Genomic DNA, 19,951 nt, shown 5'->3' on the forward strand with positions numbered 1-19,951 from the left:
TCTGCAAGATCTTCGGGAAGAAAGTTCAAATGACATGTGAAGAACAATGCTTTCTCTAGAATCTCTCTACTTCCTTGATCCTTAACAGTAGAGGTATGGAGCCACAAAAAACAGCACGATTGATCATGCCTTTGGCATAATAATATACTTCAATGGTCAAACAAGAGTGCAATGAGAAAAACTAGGAGATTGAGAGTTGTATTATTTATTAGTGGGTGGGCATATATAGATAATGGGGAAATGATAAAACGATGGAGAGGAAGAGGGGCCAGAGTCTAGAATACAGATAAGGGGAAAGGTGGAAAACAGAGAGATGGTCAAGCTCCAAAAGACAGGTATATAAAGAGAAAGATGCTCAAGATTGGGGAGATGGATTCATGAGAAGAGGGAGGAAAAAGAAAGTGAGACAGTAAAGTTTCATAAGATAGATAAATGGGAAAAAGAGAGAAAGAGAGGAATGATCAAGATCTGGAAGACAGATAACATAAGAGAGAGAGAGAGAGAGAGAGAGAGAGAGAGATGGTCAAGATTCAGAATAAGTATAAAGGGGAAGAGAGAGATGGTAAAGATGAAGAATGTTGATAAAGGGAATAGAGAGAAAAGGAGGTGAGTAAAGGGAAAGAGAAAGTAAAGGGAGATAAATAATGGGGAAGAGACAGAGAGATAGATTGAGAAAGAGAGCAGAGTTAAGCGTTCAGAAGATGGAGCTTATCACTGGAAGTCGAAACAGGACCCTCCCAAAGCTCAGCTAGGTCCTTCCTTCTCCATGATATAAGCATCACAGGCCCCAGAGTCGAGGGTACCTGTATAGCAGGATACAATAAGCTGCCATCTCAAATCCAAAAGATTCAAGAAATTCATGGCAACTTTTCTCTACAAATATTAACTGTCAATTAATTGTTTGTTTAACATAATCCGCTAATTAATGGTATATTGACATCAAACGATCATGCCCCAATCAAAAACTTCCTACTATACAAAAATGCCAGCCCTAGAAATAATGATGAACTTCAAGAATAAGCCTTCTTCATTATTAACAACTGGATCACATAATTATAGAAAAATGGCGCAAAATAGATGATTTATAATAAAAAGATTTTGAATAATCACTAGAATATCATTCAACCGACTTTAACCGTAACTCAATCTGGGGGAAAAGAAAAGAGAAGCGATGAAACTCAGGGGCGATTTCAGGGTTAAAAAAATACACTTTAATGTTGTATTCAAATAATTATAATTTTTGACAGACATCCATATTTATAAAAGTATAGGTAAGATTGCACTAGATACCAGATAAAGAAGAGCTGGCTGAGGAGAACGGGTCAGTATCCCAGCAGCTAAAGCAGCAACCAATCCAATGGCATAACCAGACACCGCATACACAATATATCTTCGGCCATTTGAGAAAGATCCATCCTTTGGAGAGGTTATTTCCCTGCTCTTATGGTGGTCAAAACAAAGCACCAGGGATAAAAGCATTCCTGGGATAGCCTAGAATTTATTAAGCAGAAAGATTCCAAAGTTAGTCCCCAGACCTACAAAACTCTGCGACTGGATCAATGGAACTTGATAATGAAATACTATTCAATTTCAATCAACAGTTCAACCATAATCAAACAAAGGATTTTTAGTTAAAAAAAGAGTGAATGATCACAACTAGGATTTAGTGCCAATCATGACGACGGTGAACTATCCTCGTCATCCATTGATAGCCAATGACAAATCCATAATCGTCATCGTCATCATCAAAAGCCCAACTAGGGTTCAAAGTCAACAATGATGATGAATCGTCATCATCGTCATCCATTGGTGGATGATGACAAATTATTAATCATCATGTTACTGACGACAATCCAAGTAGGGTTCAGCATCAACACTGATGACTATGAACCATCATCGTCATCCATTCATAGTTGATGATGAATCCTCCTCGTCATTGTCATTTGTCTACGCCCAAACATGTTGACGACAATGACGACAAGCATGATGATTACAAATATGTCACCATCTGTCAACCCTATTTTAGGCAGAAACAATGAAGATGACGAGTTGACAATTACTATTTCCATGAGTTGATAACAAATCTTAATCATCATTCCTCCAAGCTCAAACATGGATGACAATGAGAATGATGACAATATGAATTTGTCTTCAACCACCGATCCTAAACCCTACACATGTCAATTAACATACAAGTTAATTAGGAAAAAAATGAAGATTCTCAGATTTTGGTATGTAGAAACAAGATCTTTCAAAAAAAAGAAACAAGATCTTAAAATTTTTTATCTACAACAAGCTAACAACAGTACATTAACCTCTTTCAAGTAATCAGAAAGTTAGAGTACTTGAAGCTTCAAGTATGACTGATGCGCTAGCAAGTTTTATGACATCTGCATTGAGACTCATAAGAAAAAGGTAAATGCTGCAAAAAATAACCTGGAACGAAAATGATTCAGATTAGGATTCAGCATCCAGGTTGATGGAGATGATCGATCATCTTCATCATCACTCCACTGCATCTATGGCTGAGGACAGAGTCTCGTCATCATCATTATCATTTAAACATCAGACAATGATGATAGAATGATACGTATGATTTTATTAATTTTTTTATCCAAATGTGACTCTCTCTGAGCGTCTATCATGACTATGGCCATGAAGAGTCATCAACATCCTTGTCATTCATCCATGCTGAACAATAACAAAGATGAACTCGTCCTTGCTTGCCAAACAATAAAAAAGATGAAAATATGGCCTCCCCATATGGCATGTAAGAGGTTATTTTATGACCCACGGATAGTAAAAAATGAGGTAGAACAAATCTTCACGAAAAATTGAGGGGGGAACAGAATCTTAGCATAAAATTACCATGTCTCCAAGACCAAGCATCAAGTAATCCATGGATTCACTGCTCTTGAACAAGGAGTCCACCAAGTTCCTGGGGAAAACGAGTTTCACTGGCATCTCTAATTTCTGTGTGATCAAATTTAGACCCGGCAAACTCAAGTTGTCCACAACTCTATGAATCGGATTGGATGCCTTCTGAGTAGCCACCGACACCATCACATTCTCCCCGAACAAGATCTCAGAGAAGAAAACCCAGAAAATATCGTACACAAACAGACATATGAGAAGCAAGAAACATATCTTGACATTTGGGAGTCTAATATGACTGACGAATGCAATGCAAATGGATATTCCAAGCACGTTGTTCAGAAACCAGTGCCCTGAAACAAGCCAGGCAAATACAGTTCCCAGGCATAGAAGAACTAAGATCACTTGGCTTCTAGTAAGAGACTTTGAACAGCACCTTGAGACTAAGGGATCTGTGAGTCCTAGCTTTGATTTGATGTGGGCGAAGAAGGGGGACAGGCAGAAAAAGAGAGAGGAAGCAGAGGCCACGGCTGTGAAGGAAGTAACTAGAAGAGATAGAGATGAGAAGAGATAGAACATTAGGAGTAGACTGCAGGAGCTAGCAAGAGGGATCATTAGGGCTTGAGACCGATCAAGGGTGATTGATGCTTCAGAAAAATCCCTGTTACGTTCCATTTCTTTGCCATGAGAAAGCGCTCTTCTCGCTGATGCATAAGTCACCCCAACGGCGGTTACCATCAGCAAAAGAGCTGAAGGATCTAACAATTGGAGGAGCTTCCATAGGGGCTCCATGGAAATTCCCTCTGGAATCAGATACCGTTTTTTTTAATTGAGCTAGCTTGAAACAGATCAGGGAAGAAAAAATAATCGATGATCAATCCAGAATTAAGATCACCTGAAATCGAATTTTAAAATAACCCAGTTAGAGTTGACCGCAATGGTGACAATCTAGTCTTCTATAAATCGAGAAACCCAAGTCGTTCTCAATCACAAGATCAGGGAAGTAAAAGAATCGATGATCAATCCAGAATTATGATCACTCGAAATCGAATTATAAAATAACCCAAATAGAGTTGACTGCAATGGAGACAATCTAGTCTTGCATAAATCAAGAAACCCAAGTCGTTCTAAATCACAAGAAGCAACAATATGAACGCAACTCGAAAACCAAAATTCGAGAAAGGACCATTGTGTTAGCTTGAGAGGTATCAGGGAATTAAAAGATTCACAGATAGAACCAGAATTAAGATCACTCGAAATTGAAAGATGAAAAAACCCAGTATGAGTTAACATCAAGCGGGATAATGTAGAATTCCACAACTTAAGAAACCCACGTCATTCCACGCGGAGAGGTAAATTAACAATAATGAACAAATCTCGAAAGCAAAGAATTCGAGAAAGAACCAAATTTCAGTAGTCGCCAAGTACCGGCAGTAATCAAGATCGAGCTAACAACATGAGGACGAAGAATCAAGAAGAGAGAGCGGAGGGCTTTCTCTAGATTTCCCCCAAAATCGTCTTTTACGACTTCTTCCCCCTTCAACTCCGATGCCCGTGAGACGACAACCCAACTGCTGACAACGACGGCTTCGGAAACAGTTAAAACTTAAAAGTGCGATTATTTTTTAAATAATCTTAAATCTTTTCTTTCTGAATTCCCAAATATCAGGATATAATTTTTGAATTTATTAATCCATTTGGAATTAAAAACACTGCGAGTGATAATAAATTGCCTGTTAAATAGACAATGTAAAAGGGGATCTAAATGATGCAGTTATGTTAGCTTCTTTCAAATAAAGTCTCATTGTTTTTAGAATTACTCTCGGGTAAACCAAATAGAACTGAGTTCATGACTCCATTTTTAATTAAAAATTGTGTCGGTGATAATAACCTGCTCATTAAATAGATAATAAAATGTCACAAGGGATCTAAATAATATGCTTAAGTAAACTTCTTTTAAATAAAGTATCATTGTTGTAAGCCTTAGTTTTGGAAACAATAGACAAAACTCCAAATGGCCCAAGTCTCATTGTTCTAAATAGTACACTTAAGTCAACTCCTTTCAAATAAAGTCTCATTGTTGGTTGATTTGTGGATACAATGTCTAAAACTGAGTTATAACTTTATTGGATATTGGTTTCATTTCTGTTCATGGCCTCTTAGATTGTAGATATTATCTCATGATTGAAGCCACACCTGCAAGTTTTGCTACTTCCGCATATTTTAAAGTTCCCTCTCTTAAAATATGTCATTAAAATATGTTATAAAAGTTCTCATTTTTCTCACGACAGAGTCAGAATATTGTTTAGGTCCACCTTCAACTTTTGGTTTTATCTCGTGCTCAATGTTTGAGAATGAAGAGTAAATAACACCCATTCATTCAGCTGTCGTCTATCCAACAGGAAGCTTGAAAATAATGTTGATTATGAGATATTTTATTTTGATTTCTAGTGTTTGAGGATTGATAGTTTAGCTATGCTGTGAGAGGCATTATGGACACAATTGCATGTTTTGAGACAATTCATTTTGATTTCTCCTTGTTCATTTAACTCATCTTTTCGGAATAATTGTTCAGTTAACTTATGAATCAACTGCTTACACCAGTTATAACTTTTCCACTAAATATCACTATATTAATTCATAGTAATGTCTAAATTCATAATGCTTAATTCCTATATATTGTCATGTATATTTACTATGTGACAAGCAATGTGCTTTTTTTTTGAATTAGTGACAAGCAATGTGTTGTACATCCAAGGCATTACAATAAGCCATTCACTGTAAACATACTCTTCCATTTCATTTATCTACCTTACTAAAATCCATTCATGCAAAAAATGGCCCAGAAGAATGCCAAAACAAATAATTTAGGGAAGTCAGAAAGTTTCAAATACAGGTCATAAAATAATTTTTTTTGAATTAATCAGGTCATAAAATAATGGGTTGGGTTCATTATAAACCCTAAAATCTCCATTCAACAGCGATCTCGAATACAAAAGCAGGGAAAAAATTAGTGGGGACTTGTCTAAAATAATTACATTTGCGACGATCCTACTCAGTAAAATATTTTCAAACTGAAAAACACTGTTATGAAAAAGTCATGGGGAGAGAATTACTCAATTTTTGGCTTTCCTTTTCCTCTTTTTGTGCAAGTTTGGGATTGCAGGGGCAGCGGCCATTGACTTCTTTGCAAACGAAGAGGCTCTGCTCTCAGATTCATCCTCCTCAGAGTCAACAGAATCCGCCTCAGAGACGGTTTTATTTGATTTTGAGTGTGCTTTAGAAATTCCCATAGATTTTGCAGGCCATTGCCTCTTTCCCACGCCCAATTTCCCCATTAATTTCCTCTCAACCGGGTCATCCGTCGCTGCAATCTCCACAATCCTTGAGACTTTTGATCCTAAGCCCATTCTGATTAACATAGTAGACTCATTAGAATTACTAAATAAAACTAGAAAGAAAACCCATATTCGAATCATTAAACGAACTATAAAGAAAAAAATTGCAGTCTCTAGATTCATAAACAACGAAAAAGAAATAGAACATAATGATTAGAATCACTCAAATACGAAAAATAAGACAGACCTTAAAGGTCGGCCTTCAAACTCCATGCCGCTGGCTTCATTCGACTCCTCCATAGCTGATCCGTTTGTCTGTCTGACCCATGAACTAGCCTGGCGAGACAGGAGAGAATAGATTCCTTTTATAAAATGACAACAGCCATTTAGTATGCATCGCCTTTAAAGAGCGTTAAAATGATAGATCAATGTTTTGTATTTCCATCAAATTCGGCCAACTATTTAGTTAAAATGCAGAGATTAGATTTTTAATCTTTAGAATTGAATTCAAGTTCATTCTTACAGGCTAGGACATCGATTTTGGCAACAAATGACATTTTCTGAAGTCTGGGAATTTTTTAACCGTTACTTTTCGAAATTTTTATAATTAGCAAGAATTCTCTGGATTTTCCCCATTTTTAATGGAATTCTTTTTGAATTTACGATTTCCCGAATGCACAGTTATTTAGGATTGTGAGTAAATGGGATTTGCAGTTTATAAAAAAATACTGCCTCAGTCATCGGTATCTCACTGAACTTTGCATACTTTCATCTAGGTAATATCTGCCGTCTTCCAAATAAGAAATCTGAGTAACTCTGAGAAGAGCTTTATCTTACACTTATCGAGTAAACAGTACTCATCTATTTTAACTTGGAAAACCAAAAACAAAAACAAATATAATACCTCACCCGGTCAAACAAATCCTTAAAAAAGTTTAAGCAAATTCTTTAAGTTCTCAGCTCAAACAACCTAAAAAGTCCTAATTTGAAGCCTCATCCAAATATGCCCTTGACGCACCTTTTTCTTGCCACTACAGATATTCCTAATTAGAGCTGATTCGAAGTTAATCTAAAATGGACAAATGCATTTCCAGCAGTTGAGATGACTTCCACATACTCACCGTAAGAGAAAAAATCTAGAAAAAATGATAGCCCTTAAAAAACGGCATTTGGTCAAGGTACCATCAGCGTAATGGACAAAATAGATCAGGGAAAGGTAAAATGGCAAAACATAGAAGGGTCATGAAGATGAGAGATAGAGTCACATTAAAACCTTATAAAGGGAGGACCAGCAAAAGGCATTTAGCTCTGAGACTAGGAAATATATATTCCTCTTTCATGATTTCATAAGGGTACAAATAGTCATCGATGTATCTCCTCTCTTCTTGACTCTATGAAGTTATTCTTAAACCTAAGGATGGTATACAACTTTAGATGAAGGCCAGACTTGCAGCATTCGTCAAGTTTTTTATCATCCTCCTCATCCAACTCTATCCTATCTTCCTCTCCGATTTCTTGATATTAGATAGATTCCCACAAGGGATTCCATCATTGAGCTATGCACCAAGAATTCATTTTCAAGATTCATAAGACTACTTTCAACAACATAAATAATTGATCCGTGAGCCAAAGGTAGGTACAGTTAAACTAATGATGCGATTCCTGGCGTGTATTTTGTGCTGCAAAGCACATTTTTTACGGGAGATTTTGCCCTTCTTGTTCTGAGTGAGGTGGAAAATTTTATTTATCATATAGTTGAAGAACACTACGGAATTTCCGATGTAAGAGAAGGGAACTGAAGAGATTAACGCATTGACAAAGAAAAGAGAGACTTACAATCTCAAGAGCATCAGTTGCCAGGGTGACGAGTTGTATTTTTGTAGTAGATTCTCCCGCCATGTTTGAAAGAAAAGAAGAATCCAGAATCCGGCAGTAAGCTGCAGAAACCGATTGTACGCACAAAACGAATGAAATTCAACGTAGATTTCAATCTATGTCAGCTTCCCTGCTGATCGATGAGGAGAATGGATCTTCTCCTTATTATCTTCTCCACCTGTTCAAACCCTAGCTGCCGAGAGAGAGTGGACAACTCGAAATTTTATGGATTGGGGATTCGATCTGATCGTTCGAATGTTCGATCGGATCGAACATTATAACGATCGAATCCGAACCTCGATCAGACCCGAGTTAGATTCGATTCGTACATGATCTTCGGTTCGGGTGCGGATCGTGTTTTCGATCCGGCCCAATGTTCGGATCGAATATTGAGACCCGATTCGATTCGAACTGGCAGTTCGGATCTAATCGGATCGAATTGTTCAAATTTATAATAAATAAACAAAATAAATATATAGTAAATGAAATGAGAGAGAAACGAGAGAGAGAGTGAGACCGAGAGAGAAGTGAGAGAAAGAGAGAGAGAGAGAGAGAGAGAGAGAGAGAGAACCAGAAGAGGAAGAGAGAGTGCACGAGAGAAGAGAGCCAGAGAGGGAGAGAGAGAGAAGGTAGAGAACGAGAGAGAGAGAGAGAGAAAGAGAGAGAACAAACGAGAGAGATAAAGAGAGAGAATGTGAGCAGGAGAGAGAGAGACCAAGCGAGAGAACGAGAGAGAGAGAGAGAGCCAAAGGTAGAGATAGAACGGGAAAGAAAGAGAGAGAAAGAGAGAGAGAGAGAACGAGAGAGAGACAGACGGAGAGAGAGAGAGAGAGAATAAGAGAGAGAGAGAGAGAGCCATGAAAGAACATTCCACGGAGTGATAGAAGTACAAGTCAAGGTAGAACGAGAATGGGGATAGATGAAAAGGAGAGAGGATGAGAAGAATGACAGCAGGATGTAGATCGAGATCCCTATTGGTCGTTGTAGATAGTAATTATAAATTATGAGGCAGTTATAGGTTGAGATCTAGAACTGCCATTTTAATTATTCTGGTTAGAAAATCTAATGGTTATATAAACCTGTCTAGACGTAATCCTATCCGTTAGATGAAGCCTATCTAATCCTCTAGATTTTCTTACATTTAATCCTAACCGTCTAATACTCATAACAAGTTATAAATATGTGTTTTGTTTTTACTAATCTAGAGTTAGTAAGATCCCTATTGGTCGTTGTCGTGGTTTGACGTGTCCTCTATTTCTCTTCAGCCCCCCACAAGCTCATCAGCGACAAAGAAGACGTTGAGCTTGGAACGCAACTCCCAAAATATTGGTTTTGACAGTGGCTTGGTCAAGATATTGGCTAGTTGTCCAGAACTTGTGATGAATTTGATGTCAAGAAGTTTTGCTGCAACTTGTTCTTGAACAAAATGAAAATCAATTTCGATATGCTTCATTCGTGCGTGAAAAACATGATTTTTGGCCAAATAAGTGGCTCCGATGTTATCACACCAAAGTGTTGGAATAGATGAAGGAATGATGCAAAGCTCTGTGAGAAGAGATTTTATACATATGACTTCAAATGCAGCATTAGCCAAGGATTTATACTCTGCCTCAGCACTAGATCTAGCTATGGTTGATTGTTTCTCCGAGCTCCAAGATATGAAAGTTTTACCCAGAAAAATTAAGTAGCCACTAGTAGACCTTCTATTACTTTGATTACCTGCCCAGTCTGCATCGCTATATGCATTTATAGATATAGTTGAGTCGGGATAAAAAACAAGTCCAGAGGTAATACTACCTTTTTGATAACGAAGTAAATGTTTTAAAGCTCTCCAATCATCTCTAGATGGTTTATGCATTTTCTGACATGCTTTGTTAACAGCAAAAGCGATATCAGGACGGGTTAAAGTGAGACATTATTGACTACCAACCAAGCTTCTATAAGTAGAATCAACTAGTGAGTCAGAAGAAGTCGATGAAATAAGCAGTGGTTTGCTATTTTCAAGATTAGCTCGTTGTAAGATAGTATAAATATATTTAGATTGTGAAAGGAGAAATCCATTGTGAAGTGGTAGAAGCTCTATTCTAAGAAACAAATGTGCAAGACCAAGGTATTTTATTGCAAAACACGATTGAAGATCATTAAGAAGTTGACTAATAATAAAAGGATCAGGACAAATAATTAACATGTCATCAACATATATAAGAATAAAAATTGGCAATACAGGATCAGATTTATAAAATGAAGCATCTGTTTTTGAAATGGAAAACCAAGTGTAGTAAGAAAATATGTTAGTTTAGTAAACCAAGCTCTTGGTGCTTGTTTTAAACCATAAATTGATTTCTTAAGTTTACAAATATGATTTGGAATTTCAGAATTTTTAAAACCTGGAGGTTGTTCCATATATATAAATTCTAATAGATCACTATGTAAGAAAGCATTCGATACATCTAATTGATTTTTTTCCCATTGTTTACTAATAACAACAGATAAAAGTAATTGAATAGTAGTATATATAATAACATGACTAAAAGTTTCAAAATAGTCAAAACCTTCTTGCTGATTGTAGCCTTTAGCTACTTAACGAGCTTTATAATGATCTATTTCACCAGAAGAGTTGTATTTGAGTTTATAAACCCAATTAAAACCTATAAAATTAAAATTAGGATTCATAGGAATTAAATTCCAAGTGTCATTATCAAGAAGTGCCTTGTATTCTTTTTCCATAGCTTGCATCCAATTTTTGTTCTTAGATGTTACAGAAAAAGAAGTTGGTTCTATAAGAGTTGTAATAGTAGAATGAAAATAACTGGGAAGAGGATGTTTGATAGTAATATTTTTTTTAGGAAATTGCGTAGAGTGAGAAAACTGAACCAAAGATGATGATGGTGAAGACTTTGTGTCTGTTTTGAGGTAATATCATATAAAGATTTGACCTTTAGATTGACACATGGTTCTGGTCTCTTATGTAAAGTAGATGACAAATCTTTATCGACACACATCCGCTTGGATTCGACTGAATTTTCCAAAATAGAAGGATATAAAAATTGTACATTTTGTTAATAGAAGAATATGAAGTTATGGAATGATTTGAATTCGACGAATAATCCAGTGGTGAATGATCTAGACAATCAGAAGATTGAGTATTATGTGAAGATTGAGATGTAACTGGAAAATGTACAAGAATATAAAAAAAAATTAGATGGTCGAGTACCAAGAATACCTGGCATGGGAGTGTTGACTGCTGTATTTGAGAAAAGAAGTATGTCTTCATAAAATATAACATGACGAGATATAAAGAGTTCACCTGTGTGTAGTTAGAGACAACGATATCCAAAATGATGAGCACTGTATCCCATGAAGACACATTTCTCAGATCTGTTATCTAATCTATGTTTGGAGTATGACTTTAAAAATGGAAAACAGAGACATCCAAAAGTTCGTAACCAGGAATAGTTAGGAGAAATTTTGAACAAAACTTCAAACAGAAACTTATGTTGTAAAACTGGTGTAGTCATTCTATTTATAAGAAATGTTGCTGTTGAGACAGCTTCATCCCAAAATTTCTTTGGCATACTAGCTTTTCTCTCAGCAGTACCATTTTGTTCAGGTGTGTGTGGGTAGGAGATTCTATGAACAATCCCATTTTTCTTAAATAGAGATTGAAGACCTTTGAAATTCACCACCTCCATCTGATTGAAAATATTTAATTTTATGGGAAAACTGATTTTCTTCTTTCTTTTGAAATTCAATAAATGTAGAAAGAACATGTGATTTTCTTTTAAGTGGATATAACCAAGTAAATTTACTAAAATCATCAATGAAAACTACATAATAAAAATAACCAGAATGTGATTAAATAGGCGATGGCCCCCATAAATCTGAGTGAATAATTTCCGAAGGGGTTTGTGAGAAATGATTAGTAGAGACAAAAGGAAGCTTATGAGATTTACTTACACAACATGATCCACACATTTAATGTTTCCTGAGATGAGAAACAGGAAGACCAAATTTATTTATTATAAGCTTTAAAATTCAAAAATGAGGATGGCCGAGCCTAGAATGCCAGATATCAGTTGAAGCTTTCTCTCCAAGATGAACTTGAGGACGGGTTGAACTTGAAGAGCCGATGTAGTAGAGTCCATATTTAATTGATCCTTTGTGGAGGATCATGTGTGTTTTTTCTTGTCCTTCAAAAGACAGTATGAGGCATGAAATTCAACATATATGTCATTATCTAAGGTTAATTTTTGAATTGAAAGTAATTTTTTTTGTTATTTCAGGAAAATGTAGACCATCTTTTAAATATAGATTCTTATCATGTGTGACAATTTTATAAGAACCAATAACTAGAATGTTCAAAGCTGAGCCATTACCAACTTGAAGTTGGGCATGCCCAAGATAGCTGGTGGATTGTTGCCGCATATTTTGATCTGAAGTGACATGGTGTGTGGATCCACTATCAGGATACCATGCTTTATTTGAATGGAAGTATTCTGTTTATGCAGTGTATGCTCCTGGTTGTTGTGAAGATGAAGCTTCTCCTTGATTTAGATTTTTACATAGCATGTCATTTCTATTTCGAAACTCATTGCATTCTCGTGCTCTATGTCCAAATTAGAAGCAAATTTAGCAACGTGGTTAAAATTGGTTGATTCTGCCTCTGCCTCTTCCACGATTTGAACTGTAACTTCTGTTGTAATACCCATCTCTGTGTTGCTGAGTATAGTATGGTATACTTCGTGTTTGAGTGTAGTTCGTATGGGGAGAAAACAATTCACCTACATTTTCTTGCTGATATGCTAAGTATGCATCATGCGCCTTCAGATTCATAATGATGTCATTGAGTTTCAAATTGTTGATATTGGCATTTATACTAACTACAAACTGAGAATATTTTGTGCCCAGACCTCTTAAAAATGTGAAAATCATTGTAGTCTCGCTAATCACTTATATACTAATCACTGAAAGTCATTGACAATTTCAAGAGATTCAACAATAGATCTAAAATATGCTATGTATTCATTTGTAGTCATCGTACGTTTCTTCATAGTATGGAATTGTTGATGTAATTCCATGATTCTTGATTGACTGCAATTTGAAACGGTATGCTCAAGTTTCTCCCATGCTTCTCTGGTTGTTATTGTTTTGCTGATGCAAGGAATAATGGATTTCGATAGTGTAGAATGTAGAAAGCCAAGAACTAGCTGATCGAGCTTCCACGATGCTTCAAACATAGGATTTTCTATATTTTTCCTTCTGAATCTGCAATAGAAAGTGGCGGGGATAATCCTTCAATGTACTTGACTAAATCATGCCCATTTAAAATCGGTAAAATATACCTTCTCCATGCTTGATAGTTGTAGTTTGTCAACTTGATGGACATGGTGGTGCCGAAGGGAACAAATGTTGGGACTTATCCAACAGCCATCAGAGCTCCAAATTCAAACATATTCATGATGAAAATCACAGAGTGTAATCTTCAGATGTCGAACAAGGGTGGTCATCAGCAATCGTTTCAAACATCAATATGCACCACAGAGACAGAGATTCTCACCAACCGTAATATAATCCTATTTGTCGAGGAGAAGAGGAGATCTGTGGTGGCAGCGATTGACGAGTCAGCCTGAGAAAGCTCAAGGCCGTAGTGAAGGAGAAGGTGCATGTGATTGAGGAGAGGAAGAAGAGATCTGCCTCACTTTGGACAAATGATGAAACTTCACTTCACCAGAACCTCAACAAGCGGCTCTTTCTTGCCTTGCTTGATTGTCAATGGCTTTGATACCATGAAAGAACACTCCATAGAGTGATAAAAGTAGTATTCGAGATAGAACAAGAATGGGGATAGATGCAAAGGAGAGAGGATGAGAAGAAAGACATTAGGATGTAGATCGTGATTCTTCTCCTTCAATAATACTAGATCTTATGAAAGACACATGGGTTGGTATTTATTGGATATAGATCATAACGGTAATTATAAATTATTAGGCAGTTATAGATCGAGATCTATAACTACCATTTTAATTATACTGGTTAGAAAAGCTAACGGTTATATAAACCTGTCTTGAAGTAATCCTATCCGTTAGATGAAGCCTATCTATATTGAATCCTATCATCTAGATTTTCTTATATTTAATCCTAACCGTCTAATACTCATAACAAGTTATAAATACGTGTTTTGTTTTACTAATCTAGAGTCATTAAGATCCCTATTGGTCGTTGTCGTGGTTGATGTGTCCTCTATTTCTCTTCAAGCCAGAGGGAGAGAGAGAATTCAAACAAGAGAGAGAGAACCATAGAGAGAAAACAAGCGAGAGAGAGAAAACAAGTGAAAGAGAGAAAGAGAGAATGAGAGAGAGAAAACAAGCAAAAGAGAGAGAAGGAGAAAACAAGCGAGAGAGAGAGAGAGAAAGAGAGAGAACGAGAGAGCACGACAGAGAGAGAACAATTGCGAGAACAATCTAGAGAGAGCGAGAGAGAGAACATGCGAGTGAGAGAGACAATGAGAGAGAATGAGAGGGAGACCCAGAGGGGGAGAGAGAGAGAGCAAGACGGAGAGAGCCAGGGGGAGAGAGAGAACGCGAGAGAAAGAGAGAACGAGAAAGAGAGGAAGAAAACAAGAGAGAGATAACGGGAGAGGGAGAGAACTAACGAGAGTCAGAGAGCGAGGTAGCTGTTTGAGAATGAAGGATCAGTAGAGAGTAACGAATAAGAGTTGGAAGAAATGGGGACAGGTGAAGAAAGTCCCATGAACTCAAAAAAAGAACTTCTATCCATAGTTTTATAGTGTATGTAGGAAGATCTATAGAGTATCAAAATATTTATGATGGTATGCCATGCCCACTGCTCCATCATTACCAAAGGCATGATGCACACGTACATCATGATGTGTTGAAGAGTGACAGACACCCGCACGAGACTCAAGGTTCAATGATGACTCTTTAACATCTATATGGGTCTCAAGACTTAATGAGGTTGCTTTAATAGTAGCATGAGAGGTTTTTTTTTCTCAAACTGTTTGATTTTGTTCTAATAGTTCAAATAAAATAAGACCAATTTCAATTTTTCAAATCAAATTAATCGGAAAATCTAGATCTAAAGATTTGAACTATTTGGATCGAATATCATTTTGATTGAACGGAATATTCGATCAAAATTTGAGCAATTGGAACCCCCATCCCTACTAAAAAATATGACTTATTTCATATAAATGTGTCAACCAGTACTTATACCGGATTACATCTATCGGGTCTATTTATACCCAATATGGTGGATCCGACCTCATAAGGGCACTTGCACAATATAGTGAAATACAGGGTTTACTAATAGAAAAAAACATATAAAGGAAAGAGAAGAGCGCATGTTGACACCCTCCCTCAAGCTGGGAGATATATATTCTTCATGCCCAACTTGCTCATTAATCTTTGAAATATACATCTTGGTAGGCCTTTCGTGAGAATATATGGTGCTTGATCAACTGACTGGACGTACCTCATAAGGGCACTTACATATTTTCTCCTGAACAAAGTGTTTGTCAATTTCCACATACTTTGTATGATCATGCTAATCTGGATTATGTGTGATGCCAATGGCCGACTTGTTGTCACAATAAGGAATGAGTAGGTCATCTTGAGGAACTCACAAGTCTTCAAGTATTCCTCTCATCCATAGTGCTTCACATATCTCCTTAGCCAATGCCCTGAACTTGGCTTCAAAGCTTGACCTTGACTCTATTTCCTGTTTTTTGCTTCTCCACGTAACGAAACTTCCTCCAATAAAGGAACAATATCCTGATGTTGATCTTTTATCCATAATTGACCCTCCATATTATGCATTTGTGTACACTTCTAGGGAAGTATTTCCCTCTCTTCTGAAGAGTAGGCCTTGTCCCCTTCAAATACACCAGAACTTTGTGGGATGCATTCATACGAGGATCCTTTGGGCTGTGCATGAATTGACTTAGTGTTCCCATTGCCATATCTGGCCTTGTGTGACTTAGTGTTCACATTGCAATATCTGGCCTTGTGTGACTTGGGTATATCAGCTTACCAAATAACCATTGATATTGATCTTTATTTACTGGAGCCTCATCTTCACACACTCCTAGCTTACCATTTAGATCGATTGGTACAGTTGGCGGATTGCATTCTGTCATCTTTGTCTCCTGTAGAAGATCTAGTATATACTTCCTCTGTGAAATGAAATTGCCTTCTTCATAATATGAAATTTTGATTCCCAAAATATAACGAAGGAGGGTTAGTGACTAAATGTCAAATAGCTTACCCAAATGTATGCTCAAATGCTGGATTTCTTTCATGATCACTAGAGATTATAATATCATCAACATACACAAAGAGGATCACAACTCCCCGTGAGATGGAATGCTTGATAAGAAGGTCTGATCCCAATTACTCTGTGTGTATCCCATTTCCTTCATTAATAGAGAAAATTTCCCAAACCATGCCCTAGGTGACTGCTTTAACCAATATATAGCTTTTTTTTAGTTGGCATACTTTACTTTCCCCTTGTTTAACACTGTATCGGGGAGGTAATTCCATAAATACTTCTTCCTCCATGTCACAATGTAGAAACACATTCATAACATCAAATTGATTCATCTGCGATCCCAATTTTATGTCTACTGCTATTAGTATTTGTACAGTATTCAGTTTAGCAATTAGGGCAAAAGTCTCCTTGTAATCAATTTCGTAGGATTGGGTATACACTTTGTCAACAAGTCAAGCTTTATACCGCTGAATTGAGCCATCTGAGTTGTATTTTATGGTATATACCCACCTTCAGCTGATTATTTTTCAATCTTTTGGTGTCGATACCACCTCCCATGTATTATTCTTTAATAAGGCTTTCATTCCTGTCTCCATTGCCTCCCTCCATCTTGGTATTTCCACTGGCTCCTCCATATTTCTTGGTATACCTTTCGTGTCTATTTTGGTGATAAGTGCACGATAGCTAGGAAATATTCTTGGATAACTAACAACAGGGGGTACATTCCGTATTGTGTACAAGTCTTCTTCTCCGTACTTAGAGCAATTGGCTATCCCAGGTATTCGTCAAGGAGTCCTTCAGTTGGTCTTTCTTCATCAGTGACAGAGGTTTCTACTTCACCTTCTTCTTCTAGTCTCAGAAATTATGTGGTTGGTTTTGCTTCATCTACAAGAATTTCTGCATTATCATCTTCCCTTAGGACATGAATGGGTGTTTTTGTTGGGGCTTGACCTTCATCTTGCCAATGACTTCCCTGAACCAATTTTTGGAGTTGTGCAGCTATTGTCTTCCTCTTCACCATTCTTCATCATATTAGACTCTGGAGTGCCTCATTGGAATCTTATATTTTTCCCATTGTTGTCACTTGATGAGTTGTTGCACATTTGATATTGATTGAAGGTCACATCTAGCGATATCAAGAACTTCTTCATGGTTGGACTATAGCATTTATAGCCCTGATGTGTAGGGGAGTAATCCAAAAATAGACACTTGATTGTTCTTGGAGTGAGTTTTCTAGTGGGATTGTGAACGTGAACAAATGATATACATCCAAAGACCTTCGGTTGAATGGGAGAGTACATCTTGATTTTGAGGAAGTGATTTGACATCAATTCCAGGGGACTTTGATATTCTAGCTTCTCTGATGGAAGTCGGTCGATTATATACACATGTATCAGTAGTGCATCTGCCCAGAATTGACTAGGGACCTGACTTTGGAAAAGTAATGTCTTGGTAGAAGCAATCATATGACCAATTTTTTTCTCTGCTATCCCATTTTGTTGGGGAGTGTTTACACAAGAGGACTTATGAATAATACCCTGATCACAGAAGAATTTGGTCAAGTTACTATTAAAATAATCTTTGGCATTATCAGATCTGAATTTTTTTATGATAACAACATATTGATTTTTAATCATAGTACATAAATCCTGAATAACCTTGGATACCTCTGACTTGTATTTAAAATAAATTCCCATATTACTCTGGTGCAGTCATTGACAATGACTAGGAACCACCTCTTCCCTGTAAGAGATGGGGTTCTGCACGGTCCCCACATATCACTATATATCAAGTCAAATGGATGATTTTGTTTCTCACTAATGCTAGAAAATAGAGCTCATCTGTGTTTTCCAAACTAACACACATCACAAAAGAAATTTTATAGACCATTGTTTTTAACTTAAACTGGGAACAATTTTGCTAAAACATCAAACGATGGATGACCAGTTATGGAATGTAAAATTTTGATCTTCTTCAACTTCTCAGGTTCCTCTTCAACGTCACCTCCTAGGGTAGACTCCTAGTTTCCCACCATCAGAGCATCTCCATGATCATCTTCCACTTGAATGAGTATGTTCTTCATTTTAATAGATCCAGTCCTTCGGTTGAGTACCTTGTCAAATTAAAAACACTCATCAAAGTTTAGGATTAGAGTACACTTAATATCTTTCACCAATCACTGTGGAGAGATAAGTTGAGCTCTCAATCCTTGTACGTGTAGTACTCCCTTGAGACTTCCCAAGTGATTAATGAGGACTGCGCTGATCTTGGTTACCAGAAATATTCCTCTTCCAGCAGCAATCACCTTTCTGGGAATGCGACACAAAGAATAAGTGGTGAACATAGGTCGATTTGGGGTCATATGATTCGTCGCCCTAGAGTCGACTACCTAGTTTAGCTTAAATGGGGATGAGTGGAAAACAATTGAAATTAGATGATCATCTGATTTCACTATGGAGGTAGAACCAAGCATACTTTTGGGTCATTCAACTTCTTCCCCCTGGGCTTGTTAATTCTAACCCGATAATGGTTGGGTCATTCAACTTAAATTCTTCTTGGTGTCCTTGGTACTTTTTGGGAAGTTGCATTATGTGTTTGACTTGGACAAGCTGGTCTCCCATGAATTTTCAAGCATTAATCAATGTGATGGTTGCACTTCTTACAATATTTGTAGAATAAACTATCCTTTGATTGTGTCTTCTGATTGTTTTGGGTTGCCTGAGATTTTTGTAGCACTGCTTTGGAAATAAGTCTGGTGCCACTATCACCAGCAAGTGGTTTTGAATCTACTTTTAACCTCTATTCTTCTTCCCAAATAAGTCTAATTGCTTCCTCCAGGTCTAGACTTTTTCTCAATTCAGAATTTGGCTCCTCACAACCTCATAATCATCGTTCAAATCCATAAGAATTTTTTACAACCTATCCTTTAATGCCTCAGCCCACTCCTCGGAGTTTGGGCTTCTTACAGGTCAATAGTTGTCTATCTCTCTCCATATAGACTGCAATTTGTTTATGTAGGATGTCACATTTCTCTCACCTCGGACAAGATTGGCTGCCCTGGTCACCAAGCGATATATTCTCCAATCCTTTCCTTTGGAGCTTCTCTTATGTGTGTGATCCCATATAGTCTTTGTTGTGTCCAATAGAAGGAAATTCTTAAAATCCTACCCAGCCATACCGTAAGAGCCATGCACAGATTAGAGCATTTTCTCATTTCCAGACATTGTATCCTGGATCTCTATGATTCTTGGAAACAAATAGGTTTTCAAAGAGATCCATACCATCTAAGATAAGCTCAATAACTGTCCCCAATGCAATGTATTGAGCCCATCATATTGCAAATTTTCTAGTACCCCAAGGAAAATGATTTGAGTTGACTGGCCATATTCTTGAATAGGGTTTGGATTTCTTATGGTTCCCTGTGCTGTTCTAGCATTGCTTCAATCTTCAAAGTTGGCCATATGTTAAAAAAAGTTGGTCCTACACTCTTCCCCTTTGACTAACCCTACTCTACTTTGGTACAAACAGAGTGGAAGGAGACGAGAATGATGCTTAGGGTCCAATGGCAGATTGACTAT

At 37.0% G+C, this 19,951-nt stretch overlaps 2 protein-coding genes across 3 annotated transcripts; both read right to left on the reverse strand.

Moving 5' to 3' along the window:
- Positions 1 to 96: 96 nt before the first annotated feature.
- SPPL1 (SIGNAL PEPTIDE PEPTIDASE-LIKE 1) lies at positions 97 to 4,444 on the reverse strand. Of its 2 annotated transcripts, none has more exons than XM_078586053.1 (4): positions 4,303 to 4,444; positions 2,869 to 3,769; positions 1,291 to 1,491; positions 97 to 803 (listed from the first exon to the last, which is right to left on the reverse strand). In XM_078586053.1, the coding sequence occupies exons 2-4, from the start codon at positions 3,664 to 3,666 to the stop codon at positions 687 to 689; spliced, it is 1,116 nt and encodes a 371-aa protein (XP_078442179.1). In that variant the 5' UTR covers positions 3,667 to 3,769; positions 4,303 to 4,444; the 3' UTR covers positions 97 to 686. The 2 variants fall into 2 exon arrangements, with proteins under 2 accessions (XP_078442179.1, XP_078442180.1); XM_078586054.1 differs by having other exon boundaries at positions 4,279 to 4,432.
- A 1,366-nt stretch (positions 4,445 to 5,810) lies between these two features.
- On the reverse strand, positions 5,811 to 8,280 carry LOC144712375 (uncharacterized). The gene is made up of 3 exons (XM_078586632.1): positions 8,049 to 8,280; positions 6,460 to 6,548; positions 5,811 to 6,285 (listed from the first exon to the last, which is right to left on the reverse strand). The coding sequence occupies exons 1-3, from the start codon at positions 8,109 to 8,111 to the stop codon at positions 5,991 to 5,993; spliced, it is 447 nt and encodes a 148-aa protein (XP_078442758.1). The 5' UTR covers positions 8,112 to 8,280; the 3' UTR covers positions 5,811 to 5,990.
- Positions 8,281 to 19,951: the final 11,671 nt, after the last annotated feature.

This window comes from Wolffia australiana, chromosome 14 (assembly GCF_029677425.1).
Source record: "Wolffia australiana isolate 7733 chromosome 14, ASM2967742v1".
Lineage (NCBI taxonomy): Eukaryota > Viridiplantae > Streptophyta > Magnoliopsida > Alismatales > Araceae > Wolffia > Wolffia australiana.